This window comes from Mustela nigripes, chromosome 1 (genome assembly GCF_022355385.1).
Source record: "Mustela nigripes isolate SB6536 chromosome 1, MUSNIG.SB6536, whole genome shotgun sequence".
Taxonomy (NCBI): Eukaryota; Metazoa; Chordata; class Mammalia; order Carnivora; family Mustelidae; genus Mustela; species Mustela nigripes.
In genome coordinates, this window is record NC_081557.1 from 5,176,131 (window position 1) to 5,202,750 (window position 26,620).

General features: G+C 40.1%; 1 protein-coding gene across 3 annotated transcripts in view; it reads right to left on the minus strand.

Annotated features, from left to right (window-relative positions):
• KDM2A (lysine demethylase 2A) overlaps positions 1-26,620 on the minus strand; it is a 114,600-nt gene that overhangs the window by 50,946 nt on the left and 37,034 nt on the right. For all 3 annotated transcript variants that reach the window (XM_059400386.1, XM_059400368.1, XM_059400377.1), the window contains exon 3: positions 81-219. In XM_059400386.1, coding sequence (XP_059256369.1) covers positions 81-219 — 139 coding nt within the window. The remainder of the gene's footprint in view (positions 1-80; positions 220-26,620) is intronic.

Sequence of the window (26,620 nt, forward strand, 5' to 3'; positions counted from 1 at the left end):
TCCGAGCCCACAGATCCCAGAATCTACAACCTCCTACACATCAAGGGACTATAGGTCCCCTGAACCAAAATGATACTGACCTTTTCCCTCCATAAAAGTAACAAAATTTGCATTATATTTATTGGTGTGGAGTTTCTCTTCCAAGTCAAAAGTTCTTTTCCCTTCAATTTCGTCATCTGAGATGCCATCATCTTCATAGCGTCGTCGCATGGTACCACGCTGCGGAGAGAGGGACATAAGGATCAAATCATGTACTTTTCATGCCTATCTAAAAGAGCCCATAAACACGTGCACACTTCAATGTCATGTACTTTCAACTTCAGTTATTATGTCAAACATCAATTCTCCTTGTCTTATAGATCTTTCTCTCAACTAAAGGTCAGCTAATGTCCTCAGAATGTACAGAACATAACAAAATTTTGATGAGTCACTGGTTCCCTACTTGTGAATTTTACCTCTGATACCTCTTTGACCCTGGATATATAAATTTACAATAGAAATATAACCAAATAGGGTCCACTAAAGATTGGGGACCAACTTCTTTATGGACATTTCAGGATAAAAAAATACAGTATTTTCATAGGGGAAAAAGCAGTATCTACATTAGTTTTCTTTCTTTCTTTTTTTTTTTTAAGGTTTCTTTATTTGAGAGAGAAAGAGAGCTAGAGAGATAGCACAAGTTGGAGGGTGGGGAGTAGAGGCAGAGGGAGAAGTAGGCTCCCCACTGAGCAGGGAGCCAGATGCAGGGTTCAACCCTAGGACCCTGAGCCAAAGGCAGACGCTTAACCAACTGAGCCACTCAGGTGCCTCTCTACAACAGCTCTCTAAAACCATCTTTAAGAACATTTGAATTAATGAATTAATTTGAATTAATGAAGCAAAAACTCCTTTACATAAGATAAAAGAAGAACGTTAACCTAAATAATAACATTCCAAATAGCAGACTATCAATATTTGGCTTTAGAACATCTCCCTAAAGAAAATATACAGGGGTTCCGGGGTGGCTCAGTCAGAAGAGGATATGGCTCAGGATGCCCTGGTGGCATATTGGTTAAGTGTCTGCCTACGGCCTGGGTCATGATCCCAGGGTCCTGGGATGGAGTCCTGTATCTGTTTCTCCCCCTGCCTGCCGCTCCTCCCACCTGTGCTCTCTCTGACAAATAAATAAATAAAATCTTAAAGAAAAGGTGGGGGAATGGGACTCTTGATCATTTAAGTTTGAGCCCCAGGTTGGGTATAAAGATTTCTCAGATAAAACTTGAAAAGAAAAGAAAATATACAAATGGCCAATGAACACATGAAAAGATATTCACTATCAGTCATTAGGGGAAATGGAAATTAAAACTACAATGAGACATCACTTCATAAGCACTAGGATGGCCAATATCAAAAGGTGGACCATAGGGGCAGTGTCTGGCTTGCTCAGTCAGTCATGATCCCAGAGTCCTGGGATGGAGCCCACCCTCGGGCTCCCTGCTCAGCAGGGAGTTTGCTTCTCCCTCTCCCTCTGCCCCTCCCCCTGCTCACGCTCTATCTTGCTCACTCTTTCTCTCTCACATAAATAAATGATCCGGCTCTCTGCTCACCATGGAGCCTGCTTCCTCCTCTCTCTCTGCCTGCTTCTCTGACTACCTATGATCTCTGTCAAATAAATAAATAAAATTTTTAAAAAATGAAACCTTAACAAAAATTAAAAAATTTTAAAGGTGGACAATAACAAGTGAGAGTGAGAATGTAGAGAAACTAGAACCCCTGTACACTGTTGGCAGGAATGTAAAATGGTACAACCCCTCTGGGAAACGGCTCAGAAGTTCCTCAAAATATTAAACATAGAGTTATCTTATGACCAGCAATTCTACTCCCTAGGTACGTATCTGAAAGAATTTAAAACTTATGTCCACACAAAAACTTGGTACACAGATGTTCATAGCAGCATTAACCCAAATGTCAACTGACTGACATTGTATATTTACACAGTGGAATATTATTTCGCCATAAAAAGGAATGAAATACCGACATGTAACTGCAACATGGGAGGATCTAGAAAACATGACGCCAAATGCAGCCAAATGCAACAGATCAGGTACCACAGATGATAGAATCTTATTTACATGAAATCTCGAGAATAGGGTGCCTGGGTGGCTCAGTGAGTTAATAAGCCTCTGCCCTCAGCTTGGGTCATGGTCTCAGGGTCCTGGGATCAAGGCCCACACCAGGCTCTCTGCTTGGCAGAGAGCCTGCTTCCCCCTCTCCCTCTACCTGCCTCTCTCCCTACTAGTGATCGATCGATTTCTCTCTCTCTCTCTGTCAAATAAATAAATGAATAAATCTTTAAAAAAACAAAACAACAGGGGCGCCTGGGTGGCTCAGTGGGTTAAGCCGCTGCCTTCGGCTCGGGTCATGATCTCGGGGTCCTGGCATCAAGCCCCGCATCGGGCTCTCTGCTCTGCAGGGAGCCTGCTTCCTCCTCTCTCTCTCTGCCTGCCTCTCTGCCTACTTGTGATTTCTCTCTGTCAAATAAACAAATAAAATCTTTAAAAATAAATAAATAAATAAAATAAAAATAAAAACAAAACAACAAAAAAGAAATGTCCAGAAAGACAAATCCATAGAGATAGAAAGTAGATTAGTAGTTGCCAGGAGCTGGGGAATGGAATAGGAATAGGAAGTGACAGTTAATGGTCTGGGTTTCTTTCAGGAGCAATGAAAATATTCTGGAATTAAAGAATGGTGATATTTGTACAACTGGGAATATACTAAAAAGCCAATTAATTATATACATTTAAATGGGTGAGTTTTATAGTATATGAATATTTCACAAGCTAATTTTTTAAAGATTTTATTTATCTATTTGACAGGCAGAGATCACCAGCAGGCAGAGAGAGGCGGGGACGCAGGCTCCCTGCTGAGCAGAGAGCCCGATGTGGCCCTTGATCCCAGGATCCTGAGATCATGACCTGAGCCAAAGGCAGAGGCTTAACCCACTGAGCCACCCAGGTGCCCACAAGCCATTTTTTTTTTTTTTAAAGATAACATGTTGCTCCTGTTGCAAATTTACCTTCTAGCGTATTTACTTTAGCCAGTGTCAAATTTTGCTGAAATTTCTTGAATACATACACAAAGGACAATCAGTGTGGGCATGGTAGAGGCAAGGGTAAACACAGTAACCCTACCCTAGGATGTGCTATGAACAACCAAACCTGGAATTTAAAATTAGATATTGGGGAAAGGTCTTTTGGGAATGGGGGTCAAGAAAGGGGCAGGAATGAGTCATAAAAAATAAAAATTAAAGGAAATAAAAATGACTGTTATCAGTAGAGAGCTAGATTTAACACGCCAGGTTACATTTGGGTTGAAAACACTGAGGGATACCTGATATCTTTTCCATATGTCCCCAAAACTCCTAACACCCTTACCTAGCACCTTTGCTGCCTGAAGTCCCAGCTCAAAGACCAAAAGAAGACCTAATTTAGGTAGACTTTTCACTTATTTCAATAATGCCATCACTGGTTAAAATATTTTTAGATAGATTTAGGGTGAGGGTATTTTCACTGACAATTTCTAATGAGTTTTTTTTTTTTAAAACAAGTTTTAATTCACTTTATTTTTCTTGTATAAAACTATGTGGTGGCCATAGCAGGAGCCTGGATCCTCTGTATAGAGACTCTGGCGTGGGTTTTTACAAGATGGTTAGTGCATTCCTGATAGGGAGACTTGGGAACACAGTCTCTTTCCAGAGGTCGGGGGTGAAGTAGCTGAAAGTCTTGGAAATGGCATCAAAAAGTGGCCTTGGTGAAGCTGCCCACGGGGGATGGGGGGATGCAACAGAACAGCCCCTGGGCTAAGGTATGGCAGTCTTCAATGCCGGCCACCATCAGTAGCCTCAGGGTTACTGCAGCTGGGCGAATTTGTTTTTATAACAGACATCATCAGGTGGGCTCAGTCAGTTAAGTGTGTGCCTTTGGCTCAGGTCATGATCTCAGGGTCCTGGGACTGAGCCCCACATCCAGCTCCTTGCTCAGCAGGGAGTCTGCTTCTCCCTTTCCCTCTGCCCTTCCCCACCATTCATGCTCTCTCTGAAATTAATAAAATCTTTTATTTATTTATTTATTTAAAATATTTTATTTATTTATTTGACAGAGAGAGAGACAGCACAAGTAGACAGAGAGGCAGGCAGACAGAGAGGTGGAAGCAGGCTCCCTGCTGAATGGAGAGCCCAATGCGGGGGGTGGGGGGGCTCAATCCCAGGACCCTGAGACCATAACCTTAGCTGAAGACAGAGGCTTTAACCCCCTGAGCCACCCAGGCGCCCCTAATAAAATCTTAAAAATGAAAAGAAAAAAGATATCCTTAGTTCCCCTCCTTACTATACTTCATTTATATGTTTTGAAGAGAATTCCAAAAGATGAATTCCACAGAGCAAGGGCAACACGATCAAAATAAATGCAAATGCCCCCTCCCCTCACGTGCACCGTAACTTCTAAAACACTTGTCAAAATCCCAGTCACATTTTCAAACTTTAACCTTTCCTAGGTCTACCATTACTGACTCTTCCTCAGTAAGGAGGACATAATCACCCTGACTATCCCAACATTTCTAACATGGTAGCGAGAAGTTCCCCCATCCTTCCTTCCTTTTTATATGCTTTTCTTCTTCCTATATTCAAGAATTCCTTCTTCCATTTACATTTCCAAAATACAGAATATAAGGATATGGAGCAGGCACTTGCTCTAGCCAAGCCACTTAAAGACAACAGAAAAATGAATCTGGATTGTTTTCTTTTTGTTTGCTACAACTGATAAATCAGCAATAATGTGAAAACTATCTGTATCAGTTTTAATACTGTCAAGAATATTGTTTTTTTGCCTATCCTCATCTTAACATAAATCCTAGTGAAAGTGGGACGCCTGGGTGGCTCAGTTGGTTAAGCAGCTGCCTTTGGCTCAGGTCATGATCCCAGCGTCCTGGGATCGAGTCCCACATCGGGCTCCTTGCTTGGCAGGGAGCTTGCTTCTCCCTCTGCCTCTGCCTGCCATTCTGTCTGCCTGTGCTCGCTCTCTTTCCCTCTCTCTGACAAATAAATAAAATCTTTAAAAAAAAAAAAATCCTAGTGAAAGTAAACAAGTTATCTATAGCAAACCTCTAAGCGTTTTAAATATATATTCAATCCCAGGTGGCTCAGTTGTTTAAACATCCAACCCTTGGTTTCAGCTCAGGTCATGACCTCACGGTCCTGGGACTGAGCCCCAAGTCAGGCTACCATTCAGCAGGGAGTCTGCTTGAGGATTTGCTTCTTCTCCCTCTGCCCCTCTGTCCTCCCTCTAAAAATAAATAAATCTTTTAAAAAAGCACAAGAACATTTTCAATCCGTGCAATAAGCTTGGAAATCAGTAGGCAATAACACAATCTGCTACAGGTAAAACCCAAAAGGCAAGGCTACTTTAATACTAAGGAAAGCAACCATCGATCTCCTTCAGCCCACCCACCAACACTGTCAGGTAATCAGGTAATTCGCAATGGCTTGCCAGTACGCCCAGATGACTTCCATACAGGCCATTTTAGGCAGCCCAGAGGCAGTTACTGGTCTCCCATAGATCCCAGCCCTCACTGAACCAAGTGTCACAGAAAAGAGCAGGCACAAAGTGAACGCTGAAATCTATTCCAACCACATTTTCCCTCAAAACCAATTTATACTTTGCAGGGTCCACAGTGAGTTTATAATCAATAATGGTTTATTCTGTTTAGATAACCAAACTATATAAGCAAACTTATATTGTCCAGCATCCAAACAAGGAAAAGAATTTTAAAACTGCCTTAAAAATTCACCACCCTTAGTCAAGCGGTGACTAACTATATTAAATGATAAAAATGGCCATGTAAATGAACACTTAGATTAACCCAAGTACTGACAGGTAGGTCAAGTTCAAGGGATACAGATATTAGATATTAGTTATACTAATATCAGTTACTACTATTAGTAATATCTAATATACTAATAATATACCGATACACTAGTAAATACTAATATACTATTATCTCTCCTAGATGATGAAGAAAAGACAGTGAGGCAAGGTTGGATGCAAATAGGTTATCAATCATTATATGGAAACTTTTGGCATTCCCTTTTCTAAACATGTAGTAAAAAAGAATGATGGAAAGGGCATGGTCTTAAGATGCCTTTACGTTATACACCTAAAAAGTAAAAGAACAGAGCAGAGTGAAGAAATCAGGAATTTTGAGCAGGGAATATTCCTTGATGCAAGCAACCATCTGCCTTTCTTAGATATTTGGGGGAGTGGAATGAGGTGAGAAAGAGAAATCATTTTCTAAAGGTCACATAAAACTAGTCTTGTCCTATAGGAAAACGGCTAAGCCACCCAAGGCTAACATGTACTCTGGTGAATATAATGTGACCATGAACATATTTATTACAACAAATAACACTGAAAAGTGCTTGTGAAATATTAAATTTAAAAATCAGCGCATGAGAGGTGCCTGGGTAGTTCAGTGGGTTAAGCGTCTGCCTTTGACTCAGGTCATGATCCCGGAGTCCCAGGACTGTGCCCCACATTGGGCTCCCTGCTCTGTGGGGTGCCTGCTCCTCCCTCTCCCTCTGCCCCTCCTTCCATTCGTGCTCACTCACTCTCTCAAATAAATGAAATCTTAAAAAAAAAAAAAAAAAGGACAAAATGATAATGATCCTCTCAATAAATGCAGAAAGAGCATTTGGCAAAATGTGACATCCTTTCATGATAAAAGACAGTGAACAGATTAGGAATAGAAGGTAACTTCTCAGCGTGGAGTCGGCTTGAGGTTCTCTCTCTCTTTCCTCTTGCCCTCCCTTAGCTGCACAGGCGCTTGCTTGCTTTCTCTCTCTAAAATAAATAAATCTTAAAAAACAAACCAGGGGCACCTGTGTGGCTCAGCTGGTTAAGTGACTGACTTTGGCTCAGGTCATGGTCCCAGGGTCTAGGATGGAGCCCTACGTCAGGCTCAGCAGGGAGCCTGCCTTTCTCTCTCCTGCCTGCTGTGCTTGCTCACTCTCTGTCAGAGAAATAAAATCTTAAAAAACAAAACAGCCCCCCCCCCGGCCTGCCTCTCTGCCTACTTGTGACCTCTGTCAAATAAATAAATAAAAACTTTAATAAAAGGGGGGGGGGCCCTGGGTGGCTCAGTGGGTTAAAGCCTCTGCCTTTAGCTCAGTCATGATCCCAAGGTCCTGGGATCGAGCCCTGAGTCAAGCTCTCTGCCCAGTCGGGGGCCTGCTTCCCCCCTCTTTCTGCCTGCCTCTCTGCCTACTTGTGATCTGTCAAATAAATAAAATTTTTAAAAAACCCAAAATACAAAACACAAATGACCAATACACATATGAAAAGATGCTCAGTATCACTAATCATCAGGGAAATGCAAATCAAAACCACAATGAGATATACTTCACATCCATTAGGATATCTATTATTAAAAAAAAAAAAAGACAAGTGTTAGCAAGGAAATGGAGAAACTGGAACCCTTATGCATTGCTGGTGGAAATATAATACAGTACAGCCTGTATGGTAAACAGCAGGGCAATTCCTCAAAAAATTAAACACAGAATTACCATATGATCCAATAATTCCACTTTTAGGTATATACCCAAAAGATTGAAAGCAGAGACTCAAACAGATACTTTCATACCAATATTCATAACAGCATTATTCACAATAGTCAAAAGGTAGAAATAGTCCCAAATATCCATTTACAGATAAACACATAAAGAGAATGTAGGATAATGATATAATGGAATCTTACTCAGCAATAAAAAGGAATGGAGTTCTGACACATGGGGCACCTTGGATGCACCTTAAAGGCATCATGCTAAGTGGAAGAGGTCAGATTCAAAAGGATCAATATTATACGATTTCACTTATATGAGGAACCTAGAACAGGAAAATTCATAGAGACAGAAAGCAGATTAAAGGTTACGGGATTGGGGGGCTGGGTGGCTCAGTTGGTTAAATGACTGCCTTCGGCTCAGGTCAGGATCTTAGAGTCCTGGGATTGAATCCTGCATTGGGATCCCTGCTTAGCAGGAAGTCTGCTTCTCCCTCTGACCCTCCCCCTTCTCATGCTCTCTCTCTCTCTCATTCTCTCTCCCAAAAAAAAAAAAAAGTTACCAGGGGCTGTGAGGAGAAGGAATGAAGAATGGGGAATTACTGCTTTGTGGTTAGAGTTTCTACTTGGGATAATCAGAAAGTTTCAAAAATAAATAGTGGTAATGGTTGCACAAAGCTGTGAATTAATTAATTAATTGACTGCCATTGAAGTGTACACTTAAAAATAGTGAAAATGGCAAATTTTATGTATATGTATTTTGCCACAATTTTTAAAAATCACACAACATACCAAAACCATTCCTAGAGAACCAATGTACAATTTTATCCTTTTAAATTCTATATCAAATAGTTTCTTTTTTTATACCTAAAATAGTCATCCTATGAAAGTCAGGAAATAGGATGGCATTATTTTACAAATGAAGAGGGGAAAAAAGATAAAATTGACCTAAGTTAAGTTTTTTGGATAACAGAAAAACAAGAAACAAGAAGTGTCTATAAGCAAAAGTATCTAGTGTCAATTCTACTATTACTACTATGCTGTGTGATTTTAGGCAGCTAAGTAAATCATTTAACTTCTCTAGATCCTAATTTTCCCTTGGAGATAAGTAATTTAAGGTCCCTCTGTGTTCTAAAATAAAGTCCTCTATAATTTGGTTCCAACTGAGATCTCACTCTTGCTCCTATATAAACTATAGTGTATGGAAAATCAGCTACGTACCAGACCCAGAGGTCTGTTTCTCTTTATTCAAAGAATATCTAATTTTAGATCCAGCTCCCTGTGTCCTAACCTGGCACAGGTAGAGACCTGTGGTGAGACCTGGCAGAGGTTGGCAGGGTAAACCTCCTAGGGACTTCCACATCTTCCTCCTGTCCTTCCATAACTCCTGCCCTCTTATTAAACAAAACTTCACATATCTCCATCTACCAAATGTGAGAAGTAGTTCTTTGGGGGCGCCTGGGTGGCTCAGTGGGTTAAAGCCTCTGCCTTCGGCTCGGGTCATGATCCCAGGGTCCTGGGATCAAGCCCGCATCAGGCTCTCTGCTCAGCAGGGAGCCTGCTTCCCCCTCTCTCTCTCTGTCTGCCTCTCTGCCTACTTGTGATCTCTGCCAAATAAATAAATAAAATCTTAAAAAAAAAAAGTAGTAGTTCTTTCTGGGGCGCCTGGGTGGCTCAGTCATTGAGCGTCTGCCTTTGGCTCAGGTCATGATCCGGGGGTCCTGGAATCAAGGCCTGCATCGGGCTCCCTGCTCAGTGGGAGGCCTGCTTCTCCCTCTCCCACTCCCCCTGCTTGTGCTCCCTTTCTCTCTGTCTCTCTCTCTGACAAATTAAAAACAAAACAAAACAAAAAAGAAGTAGTAGTAGTTCTTCCTGGAGAGCTTAGGCAATTCTCATCCCCAAAGGTACAATGAAAGCAGAGAAGGAATAAGTTGCATAAAGTAGGAAAAGGCTGTTACTATAATGACACCCAGAAAGGCTACTGCTCTGAAGGTAAACAGTCCTATTAAGATTATCATCCTTGGGGCACCTGGGTGGCTCAGTGGGTTAAAGCCTCTGCCTTCGGCTCAGGTCATAATCCTGGGATACTGGGATCCAGCCCCACATCGGGCTCTCTGCTCGGCGGGGATCCTGATTCCTCCTCTCTGCTTGCCTCTCTGCCTGCTTAATCTCTGTCAAATGAATAAATAAAATATTTTTTAAAAAATTAAAAAAAAAAAGATTATCATCCTTTCAGGGCGCTTGGGTGGCTCAGTTAAGCATCTGCCTTCAGCTCAGGTCATGATCTGGGATCCAGCCCATGTCAGGCTCCCTGCTTGGCACGGGGTCTGCTTCTCCCTCTCCCCAACCCATCCCCTACCCCCGACTGTGCTCTCTCATTATTTCTCTCTCTTTCTCAAATAAATAAAATCTTTTCTTTTTAATTTTTTCAAGATTTTTATTTATTTGCAAGACAGTGAGAGAGAAAGAGTGAGAGCATGAGAGGGAAGAAGGTCAGAGGGAGAAGCAGACTCCTCGTGAAGCTGGGAACCCAATTTGGGACTCGATCCCCATGACCTGAGCCAAGGGCAGTTGCCTAACCAACTGAGCCACACAGGCGCCCCATCAAACAAAAAATCTTAAAAAAAAAAAAAAAATTATCATCTTCCCTGCTTTATAAAAAAAAAAAATGAAGGACAGAAGTAATGTGCCCAAGTTACAAAGCTAGTAAAATTGGTGTCGCTGGAATTTGAATCCTGACACTTTGGTTCTAGAACCAATGGTCTTAACTACAGGTCTATGCTGACACTAGTTTGGAATGAAACTTTAACCACACCAGCAGCTTGAGGCAGCTAGAAGAAACTGGCAAAGGAAGGAGACTCCAGACAGCTTAAATGGCTCTGGCAAAGAGAGGGGAAGTGGTGGGATCTTTTGGAAACAAATGACACTCTATAAATTAGAAAATTGCTTCATAGATAGGAGGTTAACAAAAATCTTCCCCAGGGTGGGAGATTTTTGGCATTTGCTAAGGAACACTACATTTCTAGGTCTGCTGCTGTTTATTTGACCATTCCTGGTTTTAAAAGATCTTTAAAATTTTTAAGTAATCTCCACGCCTACTGTGTGGCTTGAACCTACAGCCTTGAAATTAAAAGTCACATGCTCCACAGACTAAATCTGCCAGATGCCCCCTACCATTCCTGAATTCTAATTCTAGTTTTTACCTGACAAATTATGTTACTGGTCTTTCAGCTATTCTGACTGAAAAATATTACTATTCCTAACCAGAAACCATTTTATATCAGAGTGCTTTGAACTTAGTACATTATATATGTTAGTAAAATTTGTTCTCATTCACTAAATTTGTAGTAAACTAACATTTATTTACACACTTTCTGTAAAGATGAAATTGCCAATATTTTTTACCAAGATTAATTCTTCATCTCCTATTTTCTCCAAGATTTTGATTTTACTCCACTGCCTAAGGGAAAAAAAAATTAATTACAGAGCCTCCACTGGTGATGGTTTAAGAAGTCAAGAAACAATTAGATTTTCATGTCCCACATCATGATATTGCTATTAAAAAAAAAAGTTTGAGGGCACATTTTTAAAAATTTAGATGGATTAAATCTGGATTTTTGCAAAATACACCAAATCCCCACTTGATTACCCTTAATATGCACTTACATACACTTTAAAAGAAGAAAAATGCTCAGGCTCTCATCCTCCCCCACCCTTCACAAACATACAAATACATATATATCCCCCAAATCAAGTGAACTTTAAAGTGTTGTTCTCATTTTCTCTTATTTCATGTTTTGAGAAATCAACATGACCTACCTCAAGGTCACACAGAAGCAGATACACACACACACACACACACAAACACACACTGACAGATTGCTGTCTATACCCTCCTCCCACTGCATGTGAGTACTATAAAAATTATTATCTGAACACTTAACTCATTCATAAAACAGGGGCACACTGACTATGGAGTAACAACCAAATACTCCCCATACAAAGAAAAAGGCACAGTTCTAGCCCTCAAGAAGACTGCTGGCCAGTAGGGGGAGACAGACATGTAAATAAATTATAGTATTGCAATTCAATGTGACATGTATTAAGACAAGTAGATGCAAATGTTATTAAAACTCAGAAGGAAGAACAACTAGCACAGAGGGGTTGACTAAGGCTCCACCATAAGAACTGATACAAGAGGAAATGTTTATTCATTAAGTATAACTTTACTAAATACCTACTAAGTTCCACGGACAAAGGATACAGACTCTTAATGTTGCGCCTCTATGAAGAGGTGACCTCTTCAAACTTTTTTGGGCTTCCCTCTCACCCTACTGGATTTCTCAGTATCTCATTAATAAGATATAAGTAGACAGAGCACAAGCATTTTTCAAAAATAAAAGATTATAATCTTGGGGCACCTACATGGCTTAGTTGGTTAAGCATCTGACTTTGTCTCAGTGTCCTAGGGACAGGGTCCACGCTCAGCAGGGAGCCTGCTTGTCCCTCTGCTCCCCTACCCCACCCTGCTCACTCTCTCTCTCAAATAAATCAATAAAATCTTTTTTTAAAAAGGTTATAATGTTGGGCGCCTGGGTGGCTCAGTGGGTTAAGCCGCTGCCTTCGGCTCAGGTCATGATCTCAGGGTCCTGGGATGGAGTCCCACATCGGGCTCTCTGCTCAGCGGGGTGCCTGCTTCCTCCTCTCTCTCTGCCTGCCTCTCTACCTACTTGTGATCTCTCTCTGTCAAATAAATAAAATCTTAAAAAAAAAAAAGGTTATAATGTTTATTTAGAAAATCTGTAAAATTTCATTTTACCTTACTTAATCGGGGATTGTAACGGGAACATCCTAAGGACGTACAAAAATAGTGGAAATCACTTCCTTACAGTTTTTACCTTTTGATCCATGTAACACTGTCCCCAAAATAGTAGGAGACCTGAGCCCAAGGATTAAGGAAGAACCCACCCTTAGTTTTTTTTATGTATAACTACTCCAATACATTACAAAGAAGGCATACTGATGAACTGGCATGGCTGGAAAAGCTTGCCTTTCTTTTTGAAAGTTCAGCTATGTCAGTCTCAAGTATTTTCTGGGCAACTTACATCAACTTCTGCAGAGATCAACAGTACACAGAACACTTTCTACATATGAAATCTTTACGAGACCAGTTAATTTCAAGAAAAAGACAAAGTAATCCATAAAAAGAAGATATCTACAGAATTTGGCAAGAAGCTTATCTACAACTAAGTCTCTCTTGATTTAGAAGGAAAAAGGGGGCATCTGAAAAGGCAGAAGCTCAAAGATAGTGAGCTTCACTTTGTGTTGGATATACAACACAATGTGAACTTTCTCCTCAAGGTTCCTGCAGAACTGGTGTCAAATACCTACTATATATACAGAATGATCCTAAAATTCTCTGAAAGAGTCAGCATACACTTACTTAGCCTGACCACAAATATGCCCTCCACAAAACCAACTAGCTGAGAAATGAGTTAAAGTGCTGGATCCCTTCCACCACCATTGCCTGCTTTTCTACATACCATTTAGTATAATCAACTGTTCAGTGCGCTTGCTGCAGATTTAACCATGATATCATCACAATTCTGCAAAGGAAAAAACCTTGGCTGTTAAGTAGCAAAATCACCCTCTGAAGTTCAGGATGAAGATAAGACACCTCATCAACATCCTGAAGGAAAATAATCTGAGTTCAGATGTTATACCAAAAGCACATTTTTGTTCCCTCAAAGGAACAAAAATTCGAATATACCTACTTTTCTCTTTGGATAATGACAAAAGAAGTATTTGTAATATTATATTTTCTATCAACATGCAAAATATTCAATTAGTTTATCCATAAGCAGCCTGGTAAAGATGTGTTAATTCCTCACTCTACCTTCTGTCCCATTCTTTCAAATTTTCACTTCCTTTTTGTAGCCCCAGAACATTTTTTAAATTTATCACTTTCACTATCTGACATTTAAAAATTAGTCTAAAGGAAATTGTATCCCCCCCTAAAATGTTAAAGGTTTGCTTTTTCTAATTATTTACCTCCTAGAACAAAAAAGGGAATTTTGGGGGCGCCTGGGTGGCTCAGTGGGTTAAAGCCTCTGTCTTCAGCTCAGGTCATGATCCCCGCATTCTGGGATCCAGCCCCACATGTCAGGAATCTCTGCTCAGCAGGGAGCCTGCTTCCCTTCCTCTCTCTCTGGCAGCCTCTCTGCCTACCTGTGATCAGTCAAATAAATAAATAAATCTTTAAAAAAAAAAAAAAGGAATTTTAGAAAGCCTAATTCTAAAAAACAAAAAACAAAAACAATTCTATTCTATTCTATTCTATTCTAAAAAAAAAAAAAAAAGAAAGAAAGGAAACAATCTTTAAATTATCCACACACAACAAAAAAATATCATCCAAAAATGTAAACAATAATGAATTCAGAAATACTCAGTTTCTCGCTCAACCTAACCAATTTCTTAACTTTATTTTCAATAGCCAATGAACATCCACTGAGACCCAAATACTCCCTGAACACTTCTGTTTACTGCTTGATTTGTTTCTACAGAAACAGACACCCAGAACACAGAATACAAAGATAATGCCTAGTTTTTTTCACCATCTTCTGTAACTGATGCAACTGATGCAACTCTAAGTCATTAGTATAATACATGATACAAGCCATGCCACTGCAGCTCCTGGAAGGTAAAGATTAGTGTACCTATTAGGCCAGAACAATTTACAGAAAAAGAGAAAACAACAACAACCTAGAAGTTTATCTCAAATTTAAAGAAGTAAATGATCTTTATGCTTGTCACTGAGTAAGGTACTGCAGACCTCAGAAGACAGCTTGTTCTGAAAAACACTGACTTGAGACATTTGCTCAGTAAATAACACAATGAAATGTGCCACACATGCATCTTCTCCGAAGTCTTTCGGTTAAGTTTAGAGAGCCAGCAAGTAGTCCCTGGAAGCAAGATTATATAAATGCACCTACTTCCAGTCTTGCTACATTGCTGTCATCAGGATGCTTTCCTCTACCTCCCTTCTCTCTAGAACTGATAGGTTTTTGATTCACAAAGGTCAATTTCTTAAGCAACATATGACTTTTTTTTCCAAACTGTCAAACTTGAGATTTAAAGGGGTCATGAAATTTCATGTGTAGAAGTAGTAGCTCCAGAAGGAACTGACAAAAGATCAAGAAGCTGATATTATAAACTGTCCCCCACAAACACATACACTCCTCCCCTCTCCTACTGTCATGACTACATTACAATCCTGGCAAGACCTCTTTCCTTCTGAGCTTTCAGTTACCCATCTGTGCCAACTCAAGTTAAAGCAGAAAAAATTATGTCTTCACTCCTGTAACTACCTAGGAACATTAGTTTAAGACTGGTAAACTGGGGGCACGTGGGTGGCTTGGTTGATTAAGTGTCTGCCTTCAGCTTGGATCCATTCCAGGGTCCTGGGTTTTAAGCCCCACACTGATCTCCCTGCTCCATGGCAAGGGACTGCTTCTCCCTCTCTCCCTGCTTATGCTTGCACTCACTCACTCTCTCTGTCAAAAAAAAAAAAAAAAAAAAGACTGGCAAATATCTTCTTGTTGCTGGACTGTTTAATGCTTGAAGTCGGTTTACTTTTTCTTTCTTTCTTTCTTTTTTTTTTTTAGTATTTTTTAATTTATTTGTCAGAGAGAGAAGGAGAACATAAGCAGGGAGAATGGTAGGCAGGAGAAGCAGGCTCCCCACTGAGCAAGGAGTCTGATGTGGGACTCAATCCCAGGACGCTAGGATCATGATCCAAGCCTAAGGCAGACACTAACCAACTGAGCCACCAGGCATCCCTGAAGAAAATATTTAATAAAAGTAGTTATACTCGGGATGCTTGGGTGGCTCAGTCAGTTAAGCCGCTGCCTTCGGCTCGGGTCATGATCCCGTGGTCCTGGTATCGAGTCCCCCATCGGGCTCCTTGCTCGACAGGGAGGCTACTTCTCTCTCCCCCTCTGTCTGCCACTCTGCCTGCTTGTGTGCACCCCCCCAATCTGACAAATAAATAAATAAATAAAACCTTAAAAAAAAAGTAGTTATACTCAAGCTACTAAGGGAAACTAATAGTGCAACTTAATGGCCACATCTTTGCTAAATTTCTCTAGACTTAAGCATCACATCTTATATTACCAATCACCTTCAGCCAAGTTCAAATTCTTAGAAAATTCACTTTCAGGGGACCCTTCGTGGCTCAGTCAGTTAAGTGTCTGACTCTTGATTTGGGCTCAGGTCATGATCTCAGTGTTGTGAGACTGAGCCCCACGTCCAGCTCTACACTAGGCATGGAGCCTACTTAAGATTCTCTCTCCCTCTTCTTCTGCCCTTCCCCTCACCTCTCCCTCAAAAAAAAAAAAAAAAAAATCACCTTCAGGTATGACTCTATTTATTATTTATTATCTTAAGCAATACTACATAATGAAAACAAAGGAACTGGAGTAAGAAGTGGGTGTGAGCCTGGGTCTAAGTACTGCCTTGATGAGCTTCAAATTCCCTAAGACATTTTTTTTCTTGGTTGAAAATGTCAAGAATTTCACCAAACATACAGGATTGCTGTGAGGTTTAAATGAGAACATATGGGGAGCCTGGGCAGCTCAGCTGGTTGAACATCTGCTTCAGCTCAGGTCATGGTACTGACATCCTGGGATTGAGCCCCGAGTTGGGCTTCCTGCTCAGTGGGGAGTCTGCTTCTTTCTCTTCACCCTCTCCCTCTGCCCCTTCCCCCTGCTCAAGCTCTCTCTCTCTCTCTCACAAAGAAATAAAATCTAAAAATAAATAAATAAATAAATAAATAAATAAGAACATATGTACAAATACTCTGCAAACTGTGAAGTGCCTTACAGATTAAGAGAGAGGCTATGTAGAGTAGTGGCAGGGTTTGGACCAGGTTTCCAGGGTTCAAATCCTGGTTTAGCCTCTCACTATATATGATCTACTTAATAGAAGCCATCACCCAGGACTGTATATGGATCAAATTAAACAGAAACAAGGTAGCCAGCACATGTTTAAAAAAAAAAAATAGCAACTGTGGTTTTGAACATGAATCAAAATTGGGACTGGGAAACCAAACATCATGCCCCCAAAGAATGGTCTGTGTGGCTAGAGATAAATCATACTTCAAATGCCTCTTCTCAAACAGCATTAAACATCAGACAAGATTTTTTTCTTTATCATCCCAAGCAATAAGTTAATAAATTTTCCAAGTCCACCCCTTTGGAATGGAGCTCTTTTCTGATTACACCATCTCTAAATCTCTTCACACCAAATGTCTAATCCTAGGGATGAAATTTTATGAGATCCAACAACTGCATTCTCTCCACCCCCTCACTGCCAATAATTTAATATGAAGGTTTAATTTCTGGAAGGTGTTATTCAGGAGAAGGCCCTTTTCTAAGTAACAGAGTTCATATCATTCTTAACTTCTAGGTAGAGGGAGCTTGAAAGAATGGTCAAATCTGAACAGGGGAAGTGTAGAGTCAGAAGACATAGCAGCAATGAGCTTATACTAGAACAAACTCCTGGACATTAAGACAATCAGACGGGCGCCTGGGTGGCTCAGTCATTTGAGTGTCTGTCTTCAGCTCAGGTCACAATCCCAGGGTCCTAGGATCAAGTCCTGCATTGGGCTCCCTGCCCCTACCTCTGCCTGCCACTACCCCTGCTTGTGCTTGCTCTCTCTCTCCCTGACAAATAAATAAATAAAATTTTAAAAAATATATTTACCAATAAAGAAGACTAGAGAACGTTGAAAGTAAATTCAAGGAAAAAAGAGGGCTGTCCAACAAAAATAAAAGGCTTAAACAAAATCCACACCTGCTTGCCCGGGTTGCTCTAAATCTTTAGAAATAATCATTATACATACTTACAGACCATAAGAATTAAAACATCCTAATCTGAATTATTTGGTATAATAACGATTCTCTTAAATTGTTGGAATGTAATGAGAGAAACCCTGGTGAAAAGTATGCCAATTTGTTAGAATTTCTTATTGCCAAGAGGAACAGGATTAACCAAAGAAACTGATATTATTTAATAAATTTTAATTTATCCTTCACTATACTTCTTAGGCAATCTGTTCAGTAGTGGGAAGAAAGTTCCTAAGATAGACAGTAAATAATCAGAAGAAGGCCCTAAAAGCTCTCTCCCCACCACTATCCTCATGAGAATTCTTTTTTTTTTTAATTAAAGATTTTATTTATTTATTTGACAAAAAGAGATCACAAGTAGGCAGAGACACAGGCAGAAAGAGAGAGAGAGAGAGAGAGAGGAAGCAGGCTCCCTGCTGAGCAGAGAGCCCGATATGGGGCTCGATCCCAGGACCCTGAGACCAGGACCTGAGCGGAAGGCAGAGGCTTTATTTAATCCACTGAGCCACTCAGGCGCCCCTATCTTCATGGGAATTCTAAACCTGTGTCTCCCATGGCCTTTGCCCAAGGAAGTACACGTTTTAAGTCCTTACTACAGGCGGAGTAGTGTCTAAGGCACAACAGAAAGAAATGGATGGAAGACAGCTACTATTTTCAAGAATCTCACAGTTTATATGGAAAACAAAACCCAGTTAAGAAGGCTAAAGGCACAGGAAAAAGCAGAATGAGAACAAGATCCTACAGAAAGTTTAAATGATCCAGCTTCACACAGGTGAATGTGGCTAAGAAATGCAACAGCTGGAGGCACCTGGGCGGTTCGGTCAGTTAAGCATCTGCCTTCGGCTCAGGTCATGATCCCAGGGTTCTGGGATCGAGCCCCACACTGGGCTCCCTGCTCAACAGTAAGTTTGGTTTTCCCTCTCTCTCTGCCCCTCCACCTGCTTGTGCTCATGGGCCCGCACTCTCTCTCTCTAATAAATTTTTTTTAATCTTAAAAAAAGAGAAAGAAATGCAACAGCTGAATATCAATGTGGCTAGGTATTACTACATATTCAAAAATAGTAAGAGCTAACATATGAATGCTTCCTATATGCTAAGTATTTTCAAGGCCATTTTTCTAGCTCATATAATCCTCAAAATAGCCCTATGAAATAAAATAGCGGGCGCCTGGGTGGCTCAGTGGTTTAAGCCGCTGCCTTCGGCTCAGGTCACGATCTCAGGGTCCTGGGATCAAGTCCCATATCGGGCTCTCTGCTCAGCAAGGAGCCTGCTTCCGTCTCTCTCTCTCTCTGCCTGCCTCTCTCTCCATCTACTTGTCATCTCTCTCTGTCAAATAAATAAATAAAATCTTTAAAAAAAAAAAAAAGGTTTATAAAAAAAAATAAAATAGCAAAATATCAATTTTAGTTATGAAGAAAGTAAGAATCAAAAAGGTTGGGTAACTTGAGCCAGGATAATTTAACAAGTAGCCAAGCTGGGAATTCAACCTAGGTCCAAAAGATTGGTTACAAAAAAGTTACAAAAAGTCTATATTCTCATCAAATTCACAGAAACAAAGTAAAATTGTGGCTGCTGGGAGTGGGTGGGGGAAGTGCAGAGGTGCTGTTCAAAGTTTTTAAGGTTTCAATTACATAAGATGAAAAATTTCTAGATCTGTTGTACAACACTGTGCTTACAGTGAACAAAACTGTATACGTAAAAACTTGTTAAGGGTAGAGAATTCATGCCATGTATTTTTTCTTTTTTAAATACACGCGTGCGCGCACACACACGGTGTGACACCCTCCCCTCCCCAAGTCGACATTCTTAACTCTCAAACTTCTTAGTCTCAGGAATCCCTTACATTCTTAAAAATTACTGAGGACCCCAAACAGCTTTTGTTTATATGTTTTATATAGGTTTTTAAATATTTTATTTGAGAGAGAGAACACAAGCAGGGGGAGTGGGTGAGGGAGAAGCAGACTCCCCACTGAGCAGGGAGCCCAATGTGGGGCTTGATCCCAGGACTCCGGGATCATGACCTGGGCAAAAGGCAGATGCTTAATCGACTGAGCCAACCAGATACCCTGTATTTATGTTTTATTTAGGTTATTTATATAGGTTATATATATTTACTGATTATAAATTAAAGCAGAGGAATACTCTATAAAATGTCAAAACAAGGCAACACATTGTGCCTATATTTCCACACAGGCTCAAGGAAATTTCAGGATTTCAGGGTAATAATTCACGGGACCACAATGAGAGTACAGAGATTATAGCAGGTACATATAAATCAAAAGTAAGAGCACAACAGGAGTACTGAAAATGCACTTTAATATCTGAAAAAGCACTTGTATAGGTGCTGTATATAAGCACTTGTATTTCCTACTACCTTAGGAAATAATAGGAAATACAAGAGTACACAAATATACATGCCATTAGCTCTGCAAGCAAGGATATCACACATCATGTAGTTCTGGAAAATTACTGTTTCTAGAAAATCTCCAATCAGAGAATGAGAGAAAAAGACAAACAACATCTTAATTATTACTATGGAAATAGTTTTGACTATGCAGATCCCTATAGAAGAATCTTGAGTATAAATCAAATACTTTGAGAACCACTGTTCTACATCAATCATCTTTAAACCACAAGTTACAAAAATCAATTCAGATCACTGGGGCACCTGGTTGGCTCAGTCAGGAGAGCATCCAACTGTTGATCTTGGGGTCATGAGTTTGAGCTCCACCTTGGGTGCAGCGATTACTTAAAATAAAAATGAAAAACTATGGGGCACCTGGGTGGCTCAGTGAGTTAAGCCTCTCCCTTTGGCTCAGGTCCTGATCCCAGGGTCCTAGGATCCAACCCCAGGCTCAGTGAGGAGCCTGCTTCCTGCCCCCACCCCCCACCTCTCTGCCTACTTGTGATTTTTGTCTGTCAAATAAATCAATAAAATCTTAAAAAAAAAAAAACAACCCAAAACTAAAAAATATATCAATTTAGGTCATATATGCATTTTTGGAAAATGAAGTAATAATAGAATGAAATTTAAAGTGTCAGAAAATGTAGTATGGGTAAGTTCCATTTCCTGAAACTTTTGTTAGTTATGTACATCCAGCTGTATGCAAAGTACAGGTGGTAACATAGAATAATATATTTCTTACTGCAGGTCAAAAATCGTAGAAAACACTGCACAACAAGAATTAATTTCTCTATTCTGCCACAGCAAAGGCCATACACATAAACCTACAATCTGGAGACTGAAAACTGAGAATTTTTGACAACCAGATACTCTCCAACAAGAATGGAATTAAAGGTTTCAGATGGATAAAATTTCTACAGACTTAAGGAAGTTCACAGTTCACCTTATCACTGTTAGCCACAGCCATCAATAAAGCTTTTCCTACCACCTTCTCTTCCACTGTCAATTCAGGGAAAAGGAAGACAAGAGAGGTTATCCAGGTTCCACTGGCCACAAATAAAGGTGTTCTTTCCTTCCCTCTAAACAAGCTCTTGTTTTTAATCACTGGATTCACTTCCAAAATGAAGGGCCTGCCTTCACAGCAAACTGGTCAACAACTGCTCTGTTATCAGCATTACGGTTACTGCTCTCATCCTGAATCTTTAAGATTTCAGGGGTCAAAACTGCAGCATTCTGACCCAACAATGGTTCAAGTTATAGATCTCTCTTGGTATCCCGGCAAAAGAAGGCTTGCATCTGATGAACTGCAACAAATGGAAACAGCACGCAGTGAAAGGCAGAGCCAGCCTGCACCCACAGCTGAAGCTCCACCCACAGCCTGGCAATCCAGGACACCCAGAAGTCTCAAGGGTTTCGCTGAGAAGCCACAAAGACCGACTCTACTGGAGGCAGTAAGTGAAATATAAAATCACTGCCTGTTCCTCTCTACCAGAACTGAACTACAGAATTTTATTTCAGAAACCATTTCTCCCAACTAGTCCAAATAGACCAATAGGAAGTGTGATGAAAATTATCAAAGACAGAGGCAGGCCTAAACTCAGTGATGTATCATTAATGGCACATACTTTTAAAAAGTGGGGTAACATGCATATAACTTAAGATTTATCTTGGTAACCATTTTTGCGTGTTCAATGGCATTAAGTCCATTCACAATGTTATGCAACCAACACACTATCTGTTCTCCAGACCTTTTGTATCATTCCATACTTAAACTCTATACTTACTGGCATATACTTTTCCAATGATAACATTTTTTTCTGCTATCAATATACCCTAAGATGCAAATATATCTCCTTCTAAGAACAGACACAATCCCACTATTGTCTTGAAACCTAGAGGGATAAAAGCAAATTCTGGAAGTAGAAATCTTCCTTTTTACTGCTATCTCCCCAGAACCTAGCACAGGCCTGACAAGTATAGATTCAAATATTTATTTGCTACATGGCCCAAGTATGATCCCACAAAATTTATCATAGAAGGAAAAATAAAGATTTACAACACTGAGATCTGTTGGTTATGACCTTAGCCAATCTTAATCATCACTACCAGTGGGACATTCTAGCACTGGGAACCTCCTGACTTAATACAATTTAAATGCTCAATCACGCAGGAACCATTCTTGCCAAAATATTTAATATGACTCTAATCTTCTAGACCCAGGTTCCAGTTTACAAGCAATACATTTTAGGAAAACAAACTGTACAGTTTAGAAACACATTTATTTTAAATGATGTCACTCATACAACTATACTTTTTGACAAAGGACCAAAGACAATTCAACATTTCAGTGTGGGAAAAAAGTCTTTTTCGGCAACTGGTGCTCTAACAACTAGATATTCATATCCTCCCCCCAAATCCAAATACTGACCTACTACATTTCACAAAAACTAATGCAAAACAGATCATGGATCAGAGACTTAAATGTGAAACACAACTAAAAAACTTCTAGAAGAGAAGCAGGTGGGTGGCACAGTCTTAGGTTAAGCATCTGACTCTTGGGTTTCAGCTCAGGTCATGATCTCAGGGTCATGAGACAAAGCCCCCACAATGGGCTCCACAATTAGCAGTCAGCCTGGATTCTCTCTTCCTCTGCCACAGGCCCCAACTATGCATGCACACTCTCAAATATTTTTTTGGTATATGTGCTGCCAAAGCAAGGACAAACAAATATTAAAAATTAAACTTCCAGAAGATAAGAGAAAACTTAGGCTTGACAGTAGTTTTTAGCTATAAAACCAAAAGCACAATCCATGAATGAAAAAACAGGTAAATTGGGGTTCATTAAAATTAAAAGCTGCTTAAAAATTTTTATAACTTAAAAAAATAAAAAACTGCTCTGTGTAAGACACTGTTAAGAGAATGAAAAGATAAGGCACAAATGAAAAAAAATTTGCAAAAGGAGTTTAAAACTTAAGTCTACACAAAAACCTGCACACATATGTTTACAACCGTTTTATTTATAACTGAGAAAATGTGGAAGCAACCAAGGACATTCTTAAGTAAATCGATAAACAAGCTGTGGTACCTCCAGATAATGGAATATATTATTCAGCTCTAAAGAGAAATGAGCTATTAAGCCATGAAAAGACATGGAAGAAACTTAAAACGTGTATTACTAAATGAAAGAAGCCAATCTGAAAACGCTATATACATACTGCATGATTCCATGTACATGACATTTTGGAAAAACGCAAAACTATGAACAGTAAAAGGTTAAGTGGTTGCCAGAGGATATGGAGAAGAAGGGATGTAGATGTACGTAGGCGGGGCATAGATTTCAAGACAGTGAAAACGATTTTGTGTAAACACAAGAATGGTGGATACAAATCATTGCGATTGCGATTTGTCAAGACCGGCTGCATGTACACCAAAGGTGAATCCTAATGTAAACTGCAGACTTTGGGAGTAATGTCAATGTAGGTTCATTAAGTGTTATTAAATATACCATTCTGGTGTGAGATTCTGATAGGAATCTATGTGCCCACAGCAGAACAGGGTATATATGAGAAATCTCTATACCTTCCACTCAGTTTTGCTATGAAATCTAACACAGCTCTAAAAAATAGCCTATTTGGGGCCTGGGTGGTTCAGATGGCTAAGCATCTGCCTTTGGCTCATGTCATGATCACCAGGTCCTGGGATCAAGCCCTGTGTCAGGCTTCTGGCTAAGCAGGGAGTCTGCTTCTCCCTCTCCCACTGCCGCTCCCCGTTTGTGCTGTCTCTCTCTCTCTCTCTCAAATAAATAAAATCTTAAATAAATAAATAAAATTAAAAATGAAAAATAGTCTATTTTCTTTTTTTTAAAATTTTTTATTTTTTATAAACATATATTTTTAGTCTATTTTCTTTAAATTATGTCCATATAGGGGCGCCTGCCTGGCTCAGCTGGTTAAGCCACTGCCTTCAGCTCAGGTCGTGATCCCGGAGTCCCAGGATCAAGTCCTGCATCGGGCTCCCAGCTCCACAGGGAGTCTTGTTTCTCCCTCTGATCTTCTCCCGTCTCATGCTCTTTCCCTCTCTCTCTCTCAAATAAATAAATAAAATCTGTCAAATAAATAAATACAATCTTAAAAAAAAAAATCAATAGCTGCTGCTGTGAGGGGAAAGGAGATGGGGAGGCATACACAGGTGGAACACAGATTTTTTTAGGGCTGTGAAACTATTTTGTATGTTATTCTAATGGCAGATATGTGACAATACACATTTGTCAAAACCCAAGGAATTATAAACACATGGGTGCAACTCTACTGGAATCTATGGACTTTGTGTAATAATCTCATGTCAATGTAGGTTCATCAGTTTTAACAAATATGCCAACCAACGCAAGACATTACAGAAGGAGAACTGGGGGGGCTGGGACGGGGTATGTGGGAACTCTACTTCCTGCTCAATTTTTCTGCACATCTAAAACTCCTTTAAAAATTAAGTTATTTTTAAATAACTGAGCACCTGGGTGGCTCAGTCGGTTAAGCTTCTGCCTTCAGCTCAGGACATGATCCCAGGGTCCTGGGATCAAGCCCTGCATCGGGCTCTCTGCTCAGCGGGGAGCCTGCTTCCCTTCCTCTCTCTGCCTGCCTCTCTGCCTACTTGTGATCTCTGTCAAATAAATAAATAAAATCTTTAAAAAAAAATAATAAAATTTTAAAATAATAAATAAATAAATAAATAGATAGATAGTAGTCTGAGGGTCCCTGCATGGCTCAGTCAGTTACGCTTCTGCCTTCGGCTCAGGTCATGATTTTGGAATCCTGGAATTGAGTCCTGCATCAGCTCTCTCTGCTCAGTGGGGAATTTGCTTCCCCCGCTCCTTCTTCCCCCTGCTCTCTCTAATAAGCAAATAAAATCTTAAGAAATAAGAAGTAAAAATAAAGTCTTGGGGTTTCCAGGTTGATTGAGCATCCAATTCTTGATTTGGGCCCAAGTCATGATCTCAGGGTCGTGGCATCATGCCCCACACCAGGTTCTACACAAGAGTCTGCTTAGGATTCTCTCTCTCTTCCTTTCCCTCTGCCCCTCACCCTGCTCATGTGCTCTCTCACTAAAACAAATAAAATCTTAAAAAAAAAGTCTTATTAGTTAAAAAAAAAAACCTACAAAACACCAGTTTATGTCACAAAAAACAAAAAAACAGAGGGACTGTTCAGAGCCAGCAAATTTTTACTACAAGGAGCCAGAGAATAGGGGCACCTGGGTGGCTCAGTGGGTTAAGCCGCTGCCTTCGGCTCGGGTCATGATCTCAGGGTCCTGGGATCGAGTCCCGCATTGGGCTCTCTGCTCGGCAGGGAGCCTGCTTCCTCCTCTCTCTCTCTCTGCCTACTTGTGATCTCTCTCTGTCAAATAAATAAATCAAAATTTTTAAAAAAAAAAAAAAAAAAAAAAGGAGCCAGAGAATAAATATTTTAAACTTTGTGGGACATACGGTCTCTATCACAACTACTCCACTATGCTACTGCAGCATGAGAGCAGCCACAGACTACACATGCCTTGATTTATGGCCACTGAGATTGGAATTTCATATAGTTTTCGTATGTCATGAAATACTACGCCTCTTTTGATTTTTTTTCCAACCATTTAAAAATGTTAAAACCAAAGAACTGAAAACAGGTACCTAAACAAATACTTATACGCAGATGTTCATAGCAGCACTATTCAAAATAGCTAAAAGAGGGCGCCTGAGTGGCTCAGTCAGTTAAGCATCTGCCTTCAGCTAAGGTCATGATCCCAGGGTCCTGGGATCGAGTCCTGCATCAGGCTCCCAGCTAAGATGGGAGTCTGCTTTGCCCTCTCCCTCTCTCCCACCGTTCCCCCACCCCACTCGTGCTCTTTCTCTCACTCATTCTCTCAAGTAAGTAAAATCTTAAAAAAAAAAAAAAAGCTAAAAGACAGAAACAATGCCAATATCCGTCAACAGATGAATGGATAAACAAAATGTGGTATACCTATGTCAATGATTATTCAGTCGTAAAAAGGAATGAAATACTTATAAATGCTACAAATGTGAATGAATCTCAAAAACACACTAAGTGGAAAGAGCCAGACATAAAAGGTAACATATAGTATGATTTCATCTATATGAAACCCAGAATAGGTTAATCCACAAACACAGAAAGTCAACTAGTGTTTACCAGAAGCAGCAGGAGAGGAAATGGGGAAACCGCTTACTGATAGAGTTTCTTTCTCGGGTGCTTAAAAAGTCTTGAACTTGACAGAGGTGACAGTTAAACAATGTACTGAATATGCTCAATGCCAATAAATTATACATTTTAAAATGGTTAATGGTTAATTTTACGTTATGTGAATTTTAAATTTTTTCATTGATATAGGGAAAAAACATAAAAGCTATTCTTGTCTGGTGAGCTGTACAAAAACAAGTGGCTAGAGAGACTTGGCACATTGGCTGTAGTATGCTGACCTCTGTTCTAGATAAAGATTAAAGAGTCATAATTAAATGCAATGACTAAACAGGACTGACTCCTGAACTGAAACCGGGTTGGCTTCTCTGTTAGGAAGGGAGCCTGCTTCACCCCTCCCTCTGCCTGCTTGTGCTCTCTCTCTGTCAAATGAATGAATAAAATCTTTAAAAATAAATAAATAAAAATAAGACAGTTGGGGAAAAATGTATTTCATGAATGTAGAAAACTGGCTTGGGATCCCCCAATAT